At 40.4% G+C, this 19,702-nt stretch overlaps 1 protein-coding gene across 1 annotated transcript in view; it reads right to left on the bottom strand.

Moving 5' to 3' along the window:
* Positions 1-19,702, bottom strand: part of MYH15 (myosin heavy chain 15) — a 132,979-nt gene that overhangs the window by 23,892 nt on the left and 89,385 nt on the right. Inside the window, exons 29-33 of the mRNA XM_057696649.1 lie at positions 13,756-13,874; positions 11,135-11,331; positions 7,870-8,219; positions 5,607-5,731; positions 2,719-2,834 (exon numbers count right to left, since the gene is read on the bottom strand). Coding sequence (XP_057552632.1) covers positions 2,719-2,834; positions 5,607-5,731; positions 7,870-8,219; positions 11,135-11,331; positions 13,756-13,874 — 907 coding nt within the window. The remainder of the gene's footprint in view (positions 1-2,718; positions 2,835-5,606; positions 5,732-7,869; positions 8,220-11,134; positions 11,332-13,755; positions 13,875-19,702) is intronic.

Raw genomic sequence — 19,702 nt, 5'->3', positions numbered from 1 at the left:
ATGGCTGCTTTGAAGCTACAATTGCAGAGTTGAGTAGCTACAACACAGACTCTGGCCCACAAAGCCAGAAGTATTTACTAACTGACCCCATACATCTAACTCTTCCATAGATGATCAAACCAAAGCAAACAAGCACATTTCAATAGAGTAAGGGATTTCGGTGCCTCATTCCCTAAAGCTCCTTCCACAGCACCTTCCTGGGTGTGTCCAGGGAGAGCAGAATGTAAGCCAGGGTCCACTGAAAAGACCCCTACACATTTAGCATTTCATGAATACCCTGAGTTGGGAGGGGGATGTATATAGTCAGTGGCCCCAGAAGCTTCAGGATGCACCTGACCAAGTTGTTTTCAACCCAGTCTGGGGCCTTGCAGCAGGACCTGACTTAGATGGCAGTCATGGCTGTCAGCTGGCCTTCAAGCTGGCCGCAGATGTCACTCTTCCTCTCCTGCGTGGAGGACGGCAAGGATCAAAGCTGGCCATCAAAGCTCCTCTCCTCCATCAGTGACTGCATTGTCACCTCCCTACCTCTAGCTCTGCTAATTATAACATTTGTAGGGAAACAAAAAAGCCCTATCAATCCATAAAAGTTCGGGAAACCCCATCTAGAATAGCAGGCACAGTGTCTCGCCAACAGGAAGTGCTCAAATATCTGTTGAGCAAGTGAAACATACAACTTGCATACCAGCTGCTCATTCTTTCACCACAAACAGGCTTCCAGCCCGGCTCATGCAGGATCAGTCCCCACTGCCTGGAAGAGTAGTGGGCTGGGTGGCAAAAAATGAGTGAATGAGTTACCCAGTTTGCAGCTCTACCAAGTTTTTGCCTTTGCCTCTGAGTCTCTCTCCTGCTTTCCTGGTCCCTTCAGCATCCCGGTCTTGTTTCACAGGCTTCCTTCAGTTTCTATGGAGCTTTCTACGTGAAATAGGACCTTGAACCTCATCTTTCCCTCAGGCAATATTTCCCATGAGTTCTAGATTTTACCTGGCTTACACTTGTTTGCTCAAAATCGTCTGCTTTGCTAGTATTTCCCCCGGCGAATCCTTAAGATCCCTTCCTCTCCTAGACCTGAAGTCAGATTAAACCCTCAGATTAGACTGAGGCTTTCTGATCCAATCTCCACTGGCACAGGGCACTCACACCGAGAGGGTCTGCACTGTACTTGTGACATTTTGTTAAGCTATTCTCATCCTTCCTTTCCGGATGTACCTATTACAGTTATTATGAATCATTAACTAAAACTCACGAATAGCTCACTCCTCCCTCCAGCCCGCCCTTCTTTTTTCAGTCCCTTTGCAGCTCCTGCCTCGTCTTCAGTTCTTTCTTCTCCCAGCCCTAGCTGTTTGGATCTCCAGCTTCCTTTGCACTAAAATTATTATAATTGGTGAACAGCTCTACGACATTCAGATGTACCTGACAAGATGCAGACTCTCTGAGGATTCATTTTTTTCTTAGCTGGGTTTATTAATAGGCACAGGTTTGATGTTACCTGAAATGAGGTTTTCTTTTTTTTTTTTAAACTGCACAAGGAGACATTCGTTTTTGTTCCTCGTGGAAGGAAGTAGGGCAAATATCAAGGCCCAATGTTTTTGCCCTTCATCAAAAAAATTCTTTTAGATATGGACACAGAGCCTCTTAAGTAGACCAGAATTCATCCCCACAGTCAGTCCTATAGAAGAAAGTGCTGGTGAGTGAGAGCAAAGATAACTCAAAGCTCAGAGAGGACCAAATTTGGCTTGACATCCTCATTAAAAAAATGACCCCCATGGGAGTTTTGTCTGAAGATGGGCTGTGGGTAAGAGGCCAGTTCAATTGAACATGGTAACTTTTTAATTGTTTAACAAACACATTGAAAGCAAGTTGCCAGGTGAACCTTAGACTCAAAAATGCTTTTCCTTGCTGACATATGGCATTGACTTAAGGGAACGGATCAGATGGATAATACAATCATAGTTAATTCCATGTGTTTATAATTGTGCCTTTGATCTATAGAGTGTGAAGTGCTTTGCGGACATCAGCTTACTGATCTTCCTTACCACCTTCTGTGACACGGATGGGGCTGCTTTCATCCCCTTACTTCACTGAGAAGTGAAGAAGTAAAATGTCTAAAACCACCAGCTTGCTATGATGAAGCTAAGAAAAGATGCTGCAACCCAGGATTCCTCTTTCATTCAGTTTCCTGACTATTAAGACTTGGCTGCTTCAACAGGGAATCATAAGCAGCTTAGCTCTTGGCTTCAGCCCCTCTCCAAACAAATGGCTACAGGTACAGGTGGGGGGATGTGGAAACTTCACTCTGATCTGACATTGATTTTAATGCCCAGCATCACATTTTTTACTTCTTTTCCTCCACTGTTCAGCATTCTCAGTCAGTGTGTTGAATGCTCAAGAAAGAGTCTTGTTGTGTAGGGACACCCAGACAGTATACGCAGTCCTTGTCCACATACTTAACACTTTTTTGGTGTGTTATCTTGAGTCTTGTATGCAAGTAGAAGCTGCTTGAATATAAGAAAATCATAAAAACTGACACTAATCATGTAGAGGTATTCCTTTATATTAACAGCACTGAGCTTACTAGGAAGATTCTAGTGTTGGGTTAGACAGTCTATTTCTTTGATAATATTCTAACAAGGGTCATAAAAGTAGCCAAACACAGTGAGTTCTGTTCAGTTAAGGATTCTGAAATATGTAACTGCTGCTCATCAAAATAATCATAAATACCTAAATTTTTCTATTTCTTCATCTTTCTGGGAAAGCTTTCTTTCAAGTTCCGCTTTAGTTTCTGAGAGTTCAAGCTGCAAACGCAGAATCTTGCTTTCATTACGTTCCAGAGCTCCCTGAAATACATGAATAAAAAGCACTAAATTAAGCCCACTTTTGGACAAAAGTATTTTTTCTCTAAAGGTATGTCACTAATGGAGCTCTCCTTAGAATTGCTAGGAATAATCTAAGTTCAAATCAGGTCCCTGAAGATTGGAACAGGATGAGAGACAAGTGATTACTTTTATTTGTCATGTCACTTATAGCTTTGACATTCGGAGGGCTTTCAGCTGTAATTCAAGAACTAGAATCTCAAGCATTTTTTCAATTTTGTCTGTGACTATATTTCAATTTTTAAATTTATTACTCTTGACTTTTTCTAATATTTCTATCTTTGGGATGAATCAATAAAGTACCAAAGCTAGAACAAGGAAGGTGATAACTCCTACCTGGAAACTTTTATTTAATTCTGGACATCACAGAGGGATAGAGGAAAAGTTGAAAGCATTTGAGAGCAAGAAACAGGACAGTGCTCAAATAAAGGAATTTAGGATGCACCTGACACATAACGCTTGGTGTGAGCCATTATCACCATAATTATTACTATTAGTTCAAATGGATTGCTTTGACAGGCAGGGACATCTCCTGCCCCTTTGAGTACTTAAATATAGGCAAGGTGATTACTGCCAGGGATGTTATAAAGGTAATTCAAGTTTAAAAGTGTAGGTTTGATTAAATCTTTAAAGCCTGTTCCACAGATAAAATTCATATAGGAGAAACAAACAAATAGAACACTTGGAGAATACTGAAGAGGATGTTTATAAAGGGCACAAGGGGTGACCACAATCTATTGGTCAGTTAACCATTGGTAGACAGTCCTGAGGGCAGAAGTAATTTTTATAGCCTCTTCTGAGGACTGCTTAGCATGTACCATCAAAAGTAAAAAGTAAAACTGAGTAGCAATTTCAAAATAAAAATAAGATGTTGGGAATTTAATATGGCTTACAGCCTTGCTGCGGTTCTCTCGATACTAACTTCAATATAAAAGAAAATAAATAAAAAAACAAATCCTTGGATAGCAATTTCCTGCAAGGAATGGTGCCCTTCCTTCAGGAGGAAACTGTCACCTCCAGCTCTTGTGAATGCACTGAGAAAGTGAATCTTTGAAGGTGACCTGGGATAATTTGAGTTTTGTGACTTCAAAAATAATCTGATAACGTTTCTCATAAAGTCTCATCCAGGAAAAGGAAATAACCCAATTTTACAAATACATGTCCAAGTTGATGAAGTATTTATGGACGCTGCTGAAGACAAAACTTGAGAAAATGCGAATAGAGTATAGCGCCATCTAGTGCTTCTAAATGGTATGAGCGCTGTGGCCTTAACCACCTCACCTTCAGTGCACCAGTCACTTTAACACACAAAGATATCTATACGTTACATAGGACTAAAGTTGCCCCTGCCCAATCACAGTTCTCATTGGCTTTTTATGTTGCTTGAAATTTCTACCATAAAAGTTCTTTGGGTTAAGGTGCTGGCTTTCGAAAGTCCCTAGCCAGGGTGGCCAGAGAACCAAAGCGAACAAGTGAATGAAACAATGTTCACCCACTTTATGAGGACCAGCCTTGCTGAGGGACACCACACCACCAACTGAAAGGATTCTATATAAAATGTAGAAGAGCTCAGAAAACAATTTGCATAAAAAGGCATGAGCTGTGTCAAGAACCGTCCACTTGACACATCCTCTGTCTGGTAGATTTCTTACAGAAATGTGCTGGTGAGATAAACTGATCAGACACTGCTTGACACAGAGCCATCCTTTGGGGTCTAATGTTTTCATTATCACACCTTTCAAAGTGCCTAAAACTGACTGCTGTGCCTTTTAAAAATTATTGTCTCTATTGGAGGGTGAGTGGGCGAGGGATGCATTTTCAATGTGACTGTGTGCTTAGTCAAAGGGTGGATCAAGAAAACGAAATTCAGCTGTGAGAAAAGAGGCTTTGTAGGCCTTGTTAACTACTAAATGACCATGACAGGATAACTTCCTTCTGAGTTCACCCTCTGTGGCAAAAGGGTTTTCTCAGGGGTCCTCTCGTCACTAGCACACACCTAGGGATAAAGTCAGAGATTTTTCCTGAACTTATAATCCATAACACTAAAAACATCCCATCAAACTACCTACACAAAGATGAGCTTTCAGCAACAAATGTTTAAGAACATTGCTTTGAATTCATTTTTAAAACTACCTAAAGTTTTTTTGAGAAAAAAAATGTATTTTGGCTGATTTTATTTAAAGAGAGGGGCAGGTACGAGGATATTTAGTCATTCAACATTCAACAAATATTTAGTCAACCTATATACCAGGCAATATTCTAGTCCAGTAGTTCTCAAATGTTAGGGTAAATACGAACCACCCAGGGATCTTGTTAAAATGCAGATTTTGATTCAACAGAGCTGGGGAGAGAGCTGAGAGTCTGAATTTCTTACAAGCTTCCTGGTGATGCCCATGCAACTGGTCCACAGGCCACATTTAGACGAGTGAGGGTCTAGACACTGGGGGTAAGTTAGGGAACAAGGTAGATGTGGTTCCTGTTTTTTCTGCAATCAAGAGATCTGCACCTACAATTGTTTATCCTGTTCTCTGATCCTCGATTTCCTCATTTGTACAATGAGGACAATAGTTTGCTAGGATGATAACATAAAAGAGTGCATACAAAGCACTTGGCATAGTGCCTTGCATGCAGTTAACCCTTCAATAAGTGTCATTGTGTCGTTGTTGTTGTTACTAGAATACAGATCTTCTGCACTGTCACAAAGATAAAAGCCTTCTTGCTCCCTGGAAGTAATACCTCAGCCTCTTCCACTGCCATCTGGACTTCAGTCTTTTCTTGTTCAAGCTGTTTCTTGACCTTTTCCATTTCACTTAAGTTCTTCTTTCCTTCTCTCACCTGATTTTTCAGATTAGAAATCTCTTCTGGAAGGAAGAAAAACCAAGTTACTGAAGGGAACCAGTCTCAGATCCACGATATCAGGCACAACATACTGTCCCCAGAGGCCCACAGGGACCCTGGTCATGCCATCCTTGGAACTTGATGGCAAGGCCACCGCTGGTACATGTGGGATCTCTGTTTGAATTAGAAAAAGGAATCCCTCTACAATATATTCTTCTGGCATGTGCCAGAAAGTTGCCTACAACAGCTGGTGAGGATGGTGCTTCTTAGACTATTGTGCATTGAACAACCTGTGCAACTGTACATGGTGGTCCTGCTTGTTAGAGCCACATCAGATATTGTCTGGTGGGGCTCTAGGACACGGACCTGGAATCACTATTCCAGTGGAAGAGCTTAGCTATCAACACCAGTGGTGACCACTGTGTCAGCTGCTGCTCAATACCAGGATGGGAACTTACAGCATAATCTGGGGCACTGTCTGCCAGCAGCAAACGCATGAACCCCCTCATGAACACAGCCTCTGACAGAGCAAGGCAGAAGTGACAAAACCTCCACCACCTGACACTGTTATTGTCAGTTCTGCCTGTTCGTGAAGGAAACCGCTGGAACCTAAGAGGTGTGGAGCAGGGCCGTGCGCTCTGGGAATTTATTACCCACAGTCCAGAGGCAGGTGATGGAGTTCTAGAGCTTGACCTCTCCTCTGCCTCTGAGATCCCTGGCTATAATAGGATGTGACGAGAATTTTTTAAAGTTACAAAAACAAACCCATTAGATGGCAATTCTCATGTGAATAATATTATAAATCCTTCTCTGATAAAGCCTCTCCATAAGAGGGGCTCCCAAGAGAAAACGCAAGGCAGTGGTTCTCTACCCTGACCATACCTTAGAATCACTTGGAGAGCTTTTGAAAAAGACTTCTGCCCAAGCCCCACCCCAGAACAAGTATGGTCCCCACACCAACAGCACCAGCCTCCCCTGGGGACTTGTTAGAAATAAAAATTCTCAGACTCTCTCCTAGATTTACTGGATCAGAAATTCTGAGGGTGGGGCCCAGCCAGCTGAGTTTTAACAAGGCCTCTGGGTGGTTCGGAAGCCACGAACATTTTCCAACTGTTCCAGCATCTCTCACAGGCCCAGTCAGTGACCTGATGGTGGACCATATAGGTCAACAGAGAAAGCAAGTTTCATTTATGCCTCCAGTAGTAATGAACTCACTCCCAGGGCATCTCAGGGTTGTACTGCACGTCACTGTTGGTGCTGGTATAAGTTGGCAGCCTCTTTGAGGGGCTGCTGGACAGTACCTCAAAATTTAAAAATTCATTCCTTTAACCCAGCAATTTCATTTCTAGGAATCTACCCTCCTGAAATATTTATACATATCACAAATACATGTACAGGGATGTACAATATAGGATTATTTATAATTGCGAAAAATGTATCTAAAAGGAATAAGGTCTAGTGACACGTGTTAGTCATCCTTATCATAAAACACTCTGCTACTAACAATCGCATGGTAGGGCTCCAGGTACAGGCACGCGGGAGGTGGCAGAGCCTGTAGTTAAGTGTGTATATGCCAGAAGCAAGCTGGCTGGGCTCAAATCTCAGATCCGTTCCTTATCAAATGTGAAGTTGGCCAAGTTCTTAACCTTAAGTGACTCAATCTAATCTGCATTTTACAAATAAAGAAACTAACACGTAAGACTGTTCTGAGACTTAAACAATGAATCGTTTTATATAGAACAGTGTTTGGCATGTAGTATGGGCCACATACATTTTTGTTAAATGAGAAAATATATTAATAAATTAAAAAATGAAAGGTATAGAATAATGTGTAATTTGAGTAAAGAAGACCTGCACCCATGTACACATGGAAAATCTTGGTAAGGCTATGGATATAAAGAAATTCTTAATAGGCTTCCTTTTCTGACAGGAAATGGGGCTAAAGGTAGGCAAGTAGTCTTATTTTTAGAATTCTTTTAATGAAAACAGTATCTGCAGTTAAAAAAAAAAAAAAAAAAAAAGGAAAAAAAAGGAAAAAAAATTTCCAAAGGAAGTATTAAAAATGGAAAAATTAAGACCCGGGTGGGCCCGGGACGATGCTGAGGTTTCCGCAGGTGGAGGCAGCCTTGCCCCGCCCCGCTTGCCTCCCAGCACAACGTACCTTTCAGGTTCTCGTTCTCCCTCCGGAGGGTCTCCTGGCTCGCAGCGCTCTCCTCGCAGTCGTGCTGGAGCTCGAGGAGCTGGATGTTGAGGGCTCGCGCCTCCTTCTGCGAGGCGTCCAGCACTGCCTGAGACTCCTCGTGCTTACGCCTCCAGCCGTCCAGGCACTTGTCAAAGTGCTGCTGCTTCTGGTCCAGCACGGCGGCCGCGGAGCGCGCCTTCCCGAGGTCCGACAGGGTGTCCCCAAGCTCAAGCTGCAGGCGGAGCCTGGCCCTCTCCAGGGAAGCATTTCTGGCATTGGCCACTCCCAGGGCTTCGGCGGCCTCCTGCAACCGAATTGCCAGCTTCTTCCTGAGATGGGGAGGCCCAAAGTGTGAGTGAAGCCACAACCCTTGGAGAGCTCATCCAGTGTGTCCTTATGAAGGACAGCACTGGGTACTCGGGGTGGGGCTGAGGGTGGCTTCACAGTATGAAGTGGATCTGAAAACGACCTCCGTGTGCCTATAGATCCCAGATGTCTGCTGACCGCCACACTCTGGCTCCTGTGTCCACATGTCCTTTACTTTTCCCCATGCTTTGCCAACCTGGACTTGAAACTCAGAATCTCTGAATCCCTGTATCTGCTTCCCCTGAACCTTAAATAAGCAATTATCATAAGAAATGGGAGAAAGAGGAAGACAGTACTGAACACCCAACAGCAAACAACTGTCAAACGTCACATCTAGTCTCTAAAGAGCTCTTCGGCTACGTTGCTTCCAAGGAACATCCTTTGGCTCCATCCTGCTCACTGTCTCCCCCGCTCATCACGCGACTCCCAAACATGCCCATATTCTCTTTTCTCTGAATTTCTTCTCCACCTTAGCTCCTCTTTCCAAATTTATACACCCACATCCATCCCAGCTATGCGGTTATGCTCACGTCACAGTTCCCGCTGCTGTCGGGAGTGCTTTAGCCCCTGTCTGTCCTCCCTCCAGCATCCTGGATGCGGGATGCAGTGGCTTATTAAAATGCGTCCTCCACCAGCCTTACAGTGCAGTGCTCTTACGCTTCCTAATGGATGCAGTGTGTTCTCTTGCTCACATCTCCTGCAGGGACACTGGCAGTCCCTTTCTTACTTATTCATCACACCTCTTAGATGAAAGGTACTGTATGTACCACAGCGTCTCCCAATCTATTTTCCCAATTATTATTGAATGGAAAAAGTTCCTCAGGAATTAACATGGGTCACAAAACTAGCCCAACAGAGCCGTGTGGGCATAAGGTGGAATTTGGTGGAATCCTGCAAAAACCAGTCTGTGCTCCGTGTCCAGGAAGGACCTGGGCTCTAACAACTGCTCACATATGCATATATGGAATTATCTTAACTGTACGCCCTACACAGTGGCACATGTCAATTATATCTCAATAAAGCTGGAGGGAAGAAGAGGAGATCCTGATACATTACCCCACCTAAAACAGGAGTCTTATACAATAATTACATATCTTTTAGCTACTTAAGAAATACTCAGGTGAAACCAGAAAATAGGAATTTTAATTTGGGTGACCAACTGCTGAGGGACTGAGGGGCTGTACCAAGACATTGGGGTTATCACGGCTCAGATAGGGCAAGTCCAGGGCAAACTGGACAATTTCACCTTCGTCTGACTGATAGCATTGTTCTACACTTACTACCAACTGCCATTTTGCTCTTCAACTTGCCACACATAAGCACCTATGTAGTTGCCTAGAATGTGCAAGAAGATGTGGGGGATAAGGAAATCAGATCCCTATCCTTGGAGAACTCAGAAGCAGTAAATGGGGTCTCAGGGCAGCTTGATTCCACTAAACTAACTCATCATGTGAACCCAAGCCTGGATATCTAAGCAGATGGGTCCTCGATTTTCCAATTAAATAGAATCCTAGATTTTTTTGTAGTTCCACCTTGCTGAGGGGATTTAGAGTGAAAGCATAATACAGACAATACTTTACTTATTTAATATTCAATTAAGTTTAAAGCAAAAAAAAGTCTTTGGATATGATTACATTTGCCCATCTTTTCTTTTTAGTTGTCGTGTACTACAGGACCACAATTTGTTAGTTCTAACAAATCCTTGTTGTCATAAGTAACCTATATACTTTCCCTCTTTTCTGTCCCTCCCTAAGAAACCTTCAGACAGAATGACTGGTAGACACCCTTCTTCAATTATTAGGAAAAAAATCTTACTTTAGAAGCAAATGCTGCATTTTGGATATGAGAAGCCATTTCAGTTCAAAGCCCCACTTTTCTGCAGTCCAGAGTTTTTAACACATTTAATAAAGGTATTCTTAGTGTCTGTCATCCCAAAGCCCTTTATAAGTTACTGTGGCTACAAAGATGGATCGCTTGGTACCCCTTCAGGGACAGAACACAGTGGCTGTTCAGCACATGCACAACAATGTCTTTCAAAGATTTAGGTGAAGAACTGAAAAATAATATTTTTGGTTGACGCTAAAGAGAAATGTATTGATCTGCCCTGGATTTTTGCCAAGCGACCAAGCCAGGGACACACTCTTTTGTGTCAACCTTTAGTGATTATAAGCAGGGGATGGTTTGACACTTCCTCTCAAAGACGCATAGTCCTTCGGCCTCTGAGCAAAATGCTTTAGGACTACATCCTGGTACTAAGTCTTGATTCATGTGGGCTCCAAACTTCTGTAGTTCCTGAGAAGAACATCTAAAGCCTTTATGTAGTGTTGGCTATAAAATTGTATCCTAACCTTAGAGGTGGCCCGAAGGCAATTTCTTTTCAAAGAAACCTTTGTCCCATAGGCAGGACGACAAATCCTAACATGTTTCCAGCTGCCCCTGTCCATCTTCACAGACCACTTTGTAGTCTACAAGTTGTAGACCAGAGACATGATGACTTTAATGTATGGAGACGTGTACACACATGGACTCCATTATTTTGGTGTTTCAAATGAAACAGGATTTTTATGCTAGCCTACTTTCAAACCATAGTTCAAAGTCACATCTATGAAGACTTCCCTTGTACCCCTAGAAAGAACCTCCTTTTTCCCCAGGACCTCTCTCTAGTCTTTGTCACTCTGTATTATAATTTTCATTTTTGAACCCCTTTAGAGCATGTGCTTTGCACCAGTGGTGGCTGCTTCAGCTTTGGTCTTGGGCTTGTTCACGCCCTTGGTGAGGATTTGCTAAGTGCATACCTGTGGCCTTGAAGACAAAGTCACTATTCTCAGAGCCCTCTGTGTAACTAACTCCAGGGTCAGGGCAGCCCTGCCCCACTCACTTGGCGTCCTCCAAGTCCTCAGCACTCTGGATGGTGTCATCTTCGTACTTGGTTCTCCACTTCACCATTTCAGCATTGCCTTTGAACAGGGCCTGGAGCAGCTCAGCCTTGGCCTCTTGCTCTTCCTCCAACTGCTCTCGTAGAAGGTCACAGTCACGCTTGGCTGACTTCACGGCCTGAGCCAGGACACTCTGTGACTGTAGGGGACACAACATGTGTTACAAAAAGGCACCATTGCCATTAACAATTGATGAAAGGCTTGGAGGTGACATCATCTTTTTTAGGTAAGGTTAATAACCACCTACCACAAATGCAAGCTGAACCTGAACCTAGTAAGATAATACCAGGGAGAGACTTTGGGACAAGAAGAGAAAGGAGAGAGTATCTAATTGCTGCCATTAAAACAAGGAAGAGAGTTCTATTTAGGGAAATGCCAGCCTGACTATGTGGGCTTCAACAATAGACAGGCCTGGAGTTCTAGAAATAGTGCAGAATGCAAAGGTAGCAAGAACACTCACTATCATTTGGGCAATAAGATTTATATTTAACAACATACAAAAGAGTCAGATCTTATTTGGACTAGAAAGGAACACTGAGTTTAGTCTAGCCTTTTCATTCCATTGATAATGAAAACAAAACCTTTGATTTCACATGTAAATCCCTAAAAACTGTATCACTTTAAAACAGTAGTATCCAACAGAACTTTTCATAGTGATGAAAATATTCTATATGTACCGTACTGTCCAGTACGGTAACCACTAGCTACGTGGCTGTTAAACACTCAAAATGTGCCCAAAACAAGGTCAAATTCAGTCAAAACTGAATTTCAAGTTTACTTAATTTTAATTAATGTCAATTTAAATTCAGTTAGCCACCTGTAGCGGAGTAGTAGCTATTGTGTTTAGTGCATAGTAGAGCTCAGTTTAATGACTATTTCTGTCACTTAAGGAGTAGTCCGGTTAACCTAGCAAAATCGTTCCCAAGAGATAACCTAGTCTAGTGTGAAGAACCAGCATCTCTGCCAGTCCTCATGGGTCCTTAATGCAAATTAGGAAACAGCTTCTTCTCAGGTAGATGCAGCTCGGAAAGCACAAGGCTTGGTTAATGGCAGCCTTGGGCAGACACCTTTCGGCTTTGAATGAGGAGCAATAATACATAGTGACCCTGCAAAGGACACAGGCTTTGGAATCTGGGAAACTTGACTTCAAATTGCAACCCTCTTATTAATATATATTTATTGAGCACCTGTTCTAAGCATTAGTGTTAACTGAAGTAAATGAGAGGGAGACAAAGCCTTTGTCCAAAGGAGCTAAAAGGAGTAAGAGGATATATAAAACAAACATGCACAAAAATTAATAAATAGAATTGCTGACAGCACTGAGAACATAAAACAGATTGACAAGATGAGGAATGTGTGGCTCTTTCTCATCATCCCCCAAAGGCCTTGGGGAGGGGCCTTTAACAGTGGGAATAGCAGCTACAAAAGTGCCAAGTCCGGAATGATGGCAGCTGGTTTAAGAGGCAGCGAGGAGGCCAGGGTGACCAGAGAGGAGTAAATGAGGGAAGCAGCTGTGAGAGATAGGGTCACAGAAGGAGGCTGGAGCCAAGAAAGGGGGCCTTGTATGCCAGTTGGAAGCTACTGGGAAGTCAGCCAGAGAGATCTTCTGAACTATAAATCTATTCATTTCAGAACCTGCTAAACTTCCTTCACGGTATACTACTAGCTGTATGACCTTGGATGAGTTATTTGTCTTCTCAGAGCCTCGGTAAAAAACTTCATGTAAATAATATAATTCTACCAGTTTCATATGACTTACATATGAAGGTTTACATGGCATGAGAGAAGCATCTAGCATGATGTCTGATGCACGACTCATGGTAGTAATTTTAAAATGTACATATAATATAGAAAATAAGGAGAGTGAAGGGAGTAAAATTAAAGATTTAAAAACCAAAGAGTCAATGACTTCTACCCTTGGAGCAGATGACTTTGCAGTGAGATTATATACAAGTGAAGTTCCTTGGAGTCTTAGTAAGAGGATGCCTTGAATATAAACTAAGAATGGGCTTGAATACCAGGGCTCAAAGAATCCATCTCTCATCTTAGTCACTATACTTTAACATTAAGAACTGCTTTCACTGGGGTCACCTACGAGCAACATTATATATTCTCCTGGGAAGAAATGACTAATAATGACTAATGCCTGTAATTTATCAACAATTTAAAAGTAATATTGAACTAATCCAGCACCTGGATTTTATCCTGGTCTTTTATTTAATTCCACTTCTTTGTGCAATTCAGAATCAAAGACCCACAAAGAACTTTGGCGACTTTCTGTTCAAGTAATAATGCAAAATGGAAACACATACTTGGCTTGCTCTAAATCTGACAAACTAGAGAAGCAATTTGAATTACTGAGGATGATCCTTCAGCGACCAGAGTCCTTCCTGGCACATTCAAGATCCAAGACGTCTTTTTTCCCATAATTTCTAGGGCACTTTCCCCTCTTCTTTTATATGAGAAGATATTCAGGCTGACCTAGCAAGCGCTATTTTTCTTTCTTTTTTTTTTTTTTTAAACATACAGTCAAGTTCCTGGTGAGAAAAAATAGATGCATTACTTTGGTCTCTTCTGCCAATTGCCCTTTCAGGTCCTGAATCTGCAGAGTGAAGGTGCTCTTTTCCCTGGAAAGTTGGTTTATCAGAGCCTCCTTTTCTTCCAGCCTTTTAAGGAACTCACCTACAAAAAAGATTTCACAAAAGAAGTTAATCATGGTCTTCTTTCTCATCTACTGCCTCTCCCACTTAACTTGTTGAGCATAAGAGTAACTAATAAGATTCACATATTTTTGATATTTATAAAGAGTCCGAGATTCCAATTATCAGCAAATTATGGCAATGATCCTTTCCAGAACTCACAAGAGAGCCCTGAAATAGAACTGGTTTTTGGTAGTAAGTATGAGTAGATAACAGATAATATTAGCTACCATTTACTGAGAATCTTCCATAGAGTAAGTACTTTATGTATATTATCTAATTTAATTCTCATAACTACTTGATAATATAGGTATTATATTACCCATTTTTCAGAAGGGAAAACACAGCAACTTAAATGTGATTGAGACATAAGCCTGCGGAGCTAGTGATTGATGGACATAGATTCAAGTTAAGCCCTTAATCCTGAAGAACGCATTCTGTCTTCTGTGCCATGCTCCCTTCTTTATTATGTGTGGCCCTACAAATTTCTGGCCATATAATTTTTAGGTAATTGCAACTTCTTTGCCTCATTTGTAAATTGAGGATAACAACAAAAGATTGTTAGTGAAAATTAAATGAGTGTGAATGCACTTTGTAGACTGAGTTGCTAAATAAATATTAGAAATTGTCATTAAATGGAAGAGAATGTGACCGAGAGAGGGTAAATTTTATTTAACTCTCATCTACCTTCCCAGCTTAGCTTATTTCATCAATGATAGGTGAGAAATGCCTTGGTTATTAGAAATGGTACTAAAGCAGAGCCAATCCTGAACAAAGGCAGTTAATTCTATTATGTAATTAGTGCAACTATAAAAGCCCCAAATATTTATGACTCCCACCCCTCTTCATACAAACAAGTTCTAAAACTCTCAACATGATAAGACTGTTTGGGTTAAAACAGCAATTCCCAAAATTTTTGATCTCAGGAACACTTTCTATGCTTAAAAATTATTGAGAACTCCACAGAGATCTTGTTTATATCAGTTTTATATTAACAAACAGTATATTTGGGGGAAAAAAGAGAAATTGAAGCTATGTATTTACTCATTTTAAAATAATAAAGATCTTAATGACATGTTAACAGAAGCAACAATTGTTAGAGGGAAAACTATATGTTCCAAAACAAACAATATTTGTGAGAAAAATCAGCTTGTTTTACATTTTTAAAAATCTCTGGCTTAATGAAAGTCAGCTGCTTGAAGAATCTAACTGTTCTGGTTGAAGCATATGAAGAAATCCAGCCTCTCACAGATAAGTAGTTAGAAGAGGGAGATGTATTTTCATAGACTTTTCAGATAATTGTGACTCTTACTTGATACTGCACAAAAACTCAACAAATAGAAGTTTCTTAAGGGTTAATGGTATAAATCACATAAATGAAATTTTTTATTCTGTTTCATTAAAATTCAAAGGTCTATCTTAAACTTTGAATGGATCTTCTACCCACACATGATTTTGCAACATCAAGCAGTGGTGACTTAAAAAATATATGTTTACTAAATTAAGCAGATTTTCCAAATGCTGTCACATTTCACCACACAATATTTTAAAAAATCATATTTGTTAACATCACCACTTATGAGAAAAGCCTTTAAGGTTCAGATCAAGATGGGGGAATAGGAAGATCCTGAGCTCATCTCCTCCCACAGACACACCAAAACTACAACTACTTATAGAACAGATATCTCTGAAAATGACCTAAAGACTAGCAGAACAGACTGTCTACAACTAAGGATATAAAGAAAAGGCCATATGGGGGATGGGTAAGAGGGCAGAGATGTGGTCTAGTCAGAACCCATGCCCTCGCTAAGGCAACTAATAAGTGGAGGGATATCGCAACTGTGGAGGTCCCTACCGGGGAGCAAGGGGTCCAAGCCCCACATCATGCGCCCCAGTCCAGGGTACTTGCACCAGGAAGATAAGCTTCCCTAATGTCTGGCTTTGAAAATCAGTGGTGCTTAGGGCCTGGAGAGCCAGAGGGCTGTGGGAAACTGAGACACTGCTTGTGTACAAACTCACTTGCTCCAGGTCCCAATGCAGAGGAAACAGCTTGAAAAACACCTGAGTCACATAAGAAGGAGATTCATTGACTAATATTAGGATGTATGCTGGAGGGGCAGGGATCTGGCGGGACTTTCTTCAGTAGCAGAAGCATTTGTGGGAGGCTTTTTATTTATTTATTTAAACTCTTCTGCCCTCTAGCTGGTGCAGGACTGGTGGACACCATTTCTGTTACTTTCAATCAGCCTAGCTAACACGGTGTACCCTGCCCCAACATTTCCCTGAGGACCCACCTCAGCAGGCCCCTCAAAAGCCACTCCATGTTGACTCCACCAGGCAGGTGGCACAAGCTGGCACCAGTGCCCCTCCAAAGTGGCTCTTACCCCATCTGACCTGGTAGGTCACTTCAGCTAGCACCAGCACCCCCTCCAAAGGAGCTCCCACTTGGGGGTTAGCTCTACCCACAGCACACCTATAGCAGTCACAACCAAGCTATGCAGCCAGCCAGGTCTGGGGCCAGCCCCCTCAACCAATGTGGACACAGCAATTGTGGCCCAACCACAGTAAGAGGGTGCACACAGTCCAAAGAGGGGAAACCCCTGGAACAAGTGACTCTGATGACCACGGGGGACTGTACCACTGAGCCCCATATGACACCTTCCACATAAGGCCACTCTTTCAAGACTGGGATACGGAGCTGACCTACCTAATACATAGAAACACATACAAAGAGTTAGACAAAGTGAGGAGACAAAGGAATACTTTCCAAATGAAAGAATAAGACAAAACTCCAGAAAAAGAACTAAACAAAATGGAGATAAACAATTTATCAGAAAAGAATTCAAAGTAATACTCATAAAGATGCTTACCAGACTCAGGAGAAGAAGTGGTGAACTCAGTGAGAACTTCAACAAAAATACAGAAAATATAAAAAAAGAACCAATCAGAATTGAAGATTACAGTGACTGAAATGAGAACACACTAAGGGAATCAACAGCAGAGTAAAAGACGTAGAAGAACAGATCAGTGATCTGGAAGATGAGGTATTGGAAATCACCCAATCAGAACACAAAAAAGAAATAAGAGTTTTAAAGGGAGATCAGTTTAAGGGACCTCTGGGACAACATCAGGCATACTGACATTTGCATTATAGAGGTCCCAAAAGGAGAAGAGAGAGAGAGAACATATAGAGGGAAGATACCTCAACATAATAAAGACCATCTATGACAAAATCACCGCTAACATAATATTCAATGGTGAAAACCCTCAAAGATCAGGAACAAGACAAGGATATTCGTTTTTGTCACTTTTATTCAACACAGTACTGGACATCCTAGCCACAGCAATCAAAGAGATAAAGATATCTAAATTGGAAAAAAAGAAATAAAACCGTCACTACTTGCAGATGATATGATACCATACATAGAAAACCCTAAAGACTTCATCAAAAAACTATTAGAACTAATAAATGAATTCAATAAATTTGCAGGATACAAAATCAGTATACAGAATCTGTTACATTTCTGTACACTAATAACAGACTATCAGAAAGAGAAATGAAAAAAAAAAAAAAGGAAAGAAAGAGAAACGAAGGAAACCATTCCATTTACAATTGCATCAAATAGAATAAAATACCTAGGATTAAATTTAACTGAGGAGATAAAAGACCTGTACTTGGAAAACTATAAGGCACTGATGAAAGAAATTGAAGATACAAGTAAATGGAAAGATATTCTATGTTCATAGATTCAAAGAATTAATATTGTTAAAATATTACTAGCCAAAGCAATCTACTGATTCAATGCAACCCCTATAAAAATACATTTTTGGCATTTTTCACAAAACTAGAACAAATAACCCTAAAATTTGCATAGAACCACAAAAGACCCAAAATAGCCAAAGTAATCATGAGAAAGAACAACAAAGCTGGAGGCATCACACACCCCGATTTCAAACTATACTACAAAGCTACAGTATTCAAAACTTTATAATACTGGCACAAAAACAGACACATAGATCAATGGAACAGAATAGAGAGCCCAGAAATAAACCCACACTTACATGGGCAGTTAATTTACACCTAAGGAGCCAAGAACATACAGTGGGGAAAAGACAGTATTCAATAAATGGTGTTGGGAAAGCTGAAAGTTAAATGAAAGGAATAAAGTGGACTATTTTCTCACACTATGCACAAAAATAAATTCAAAATGAATTAAAGACTTAAATATAAGACCTGAAACTATAAAACTCCTAGAAGAAAACATAGACTGTATATTTTTTGACATAAGTCTCAGCACAATTTTTTTTGGATTTCTTTCCTCAGGCAAGGGAAACAAAGGCAAAAATAAATTAATGGGCCCTAATCCACCTAAAAAGCTTTTGTACAGCAAAGGAAATCATCACAAAATGAAAAGACAGCCTACTGAATGGGAGAAGATATTTGCAAATGATATATCTGATAAGGGGTTAACATCTAAAATATACAAAGAATCCACACAACTCAATATCAACAAAACAAAAAACCTGATTTAAAAATGGGCAGAGGATCTGAATACACTTTTTTTTTCCCCAAGGAAGACATTCAGATGGCCAACAGACACATGAGAAGATGCTCAACATCACTAATCACCAGGGAAATGCAAATCAAAAGCACAATGAGATATCACCTCACACCTGTCAGAATGGATACATCAAAAAGACAACAAATAATGTGTTGGTGAGAATGTGGAAAAAGGAAGATCTTATGCACTATTATGGGACTGTAAATTGGTGCAGCTACTACGGAAAACAATATTGTGATTCCTTAAAAACATTTTAAACTTCCAAACAATCCATCAGTTCCACTTCTGAATATTTACTGGATGAAAATAAAAACACTAATTTGAAAAGATATGTGTAACCCAATATTCATAGCATCATTATTTATACTAGCCAAGATATGGAAGGAACCTAAGTTGTCTTTCAATAGATAAAGTAAAGATGATGCTATACATATATATATACACACATATATATATGTATATATAGGTATACACTAGAATATTACTCAGCCATGAAAAATAATGAAATTATGTAATTTGCAATAACATGGATGGACCTAGAGGATATTATGCTAAATAAAATAATTCAGACAAGCAAAGACAAATACCATATTATTTCACTTATATGTGGAATCTAAAAACAAAAAAAAATTAACAAAAAAACAATACAGAAACAGACTTATAGATACAGAGAAAAAAGTGGTGGTTGCCAGAGGGGAAGGAGATGGGGGGGGGGGTGTTAACTGAAACAGGTGAAGGGGATTAAGAGCTACAAACTTCTTATTTTAATTATAAAATAAGTAAGTCACGGGGATATGATGTATGGTATAGGGAATATAGTCAATGGTACTGAAATAACTTTGTATGGTGACAGATGGTTACTAGACTTATTGTGGTGATCAGTTTGTAATATAAATAAATGTTGATTCACTATGTTATATACCTGAAACTAATATTATATTGAATGTCAACTATACTTCAATAAAAAAATAAAAAAGGAAGAAAAAAAGTCTTCAAGAATTGAGAGCCATCAAGCTCATGATGGCATATACATGTTTTCCATAATCTAATTTTTACTTAAAAGCTCCACTTTTATTTTTGGCAACAAATATTGTCAGTTGTTTTCCTTGTAGTGACAGGCTCACTTTATTCATTTTTGAGAAAATATCTGCCAAATAGCTAAGTCTAAATAAGCATAGTTTGTCAAATGTTCTTTCAAATAAATATGATTCTTCCTGAAAAGATTGCTAGTTCAACTCAGAACTTGAAC

This window comes from Hippopotamus amphibius, chromosome 10 (assembly GCF_030028045.1).
Source record: "Hippopotamus amphibius kiboko isolate mHipAmp2 chromosome 10, mHipAmp2.hap2, whole genome shotgun sequence".
NCBI classification, from domain to species: Eukaryota; Metazoa; Chordata; class Mammalia; order Artiodactyla; family Hippopotamidae; genus Hippopotamus; species Hippopotamus amphibius.
The sequence above is the reverse complement of the archived record's forward strand: the minus strand, read 5'-3'. Positions and strand labels throughout refer to the sequence as shown.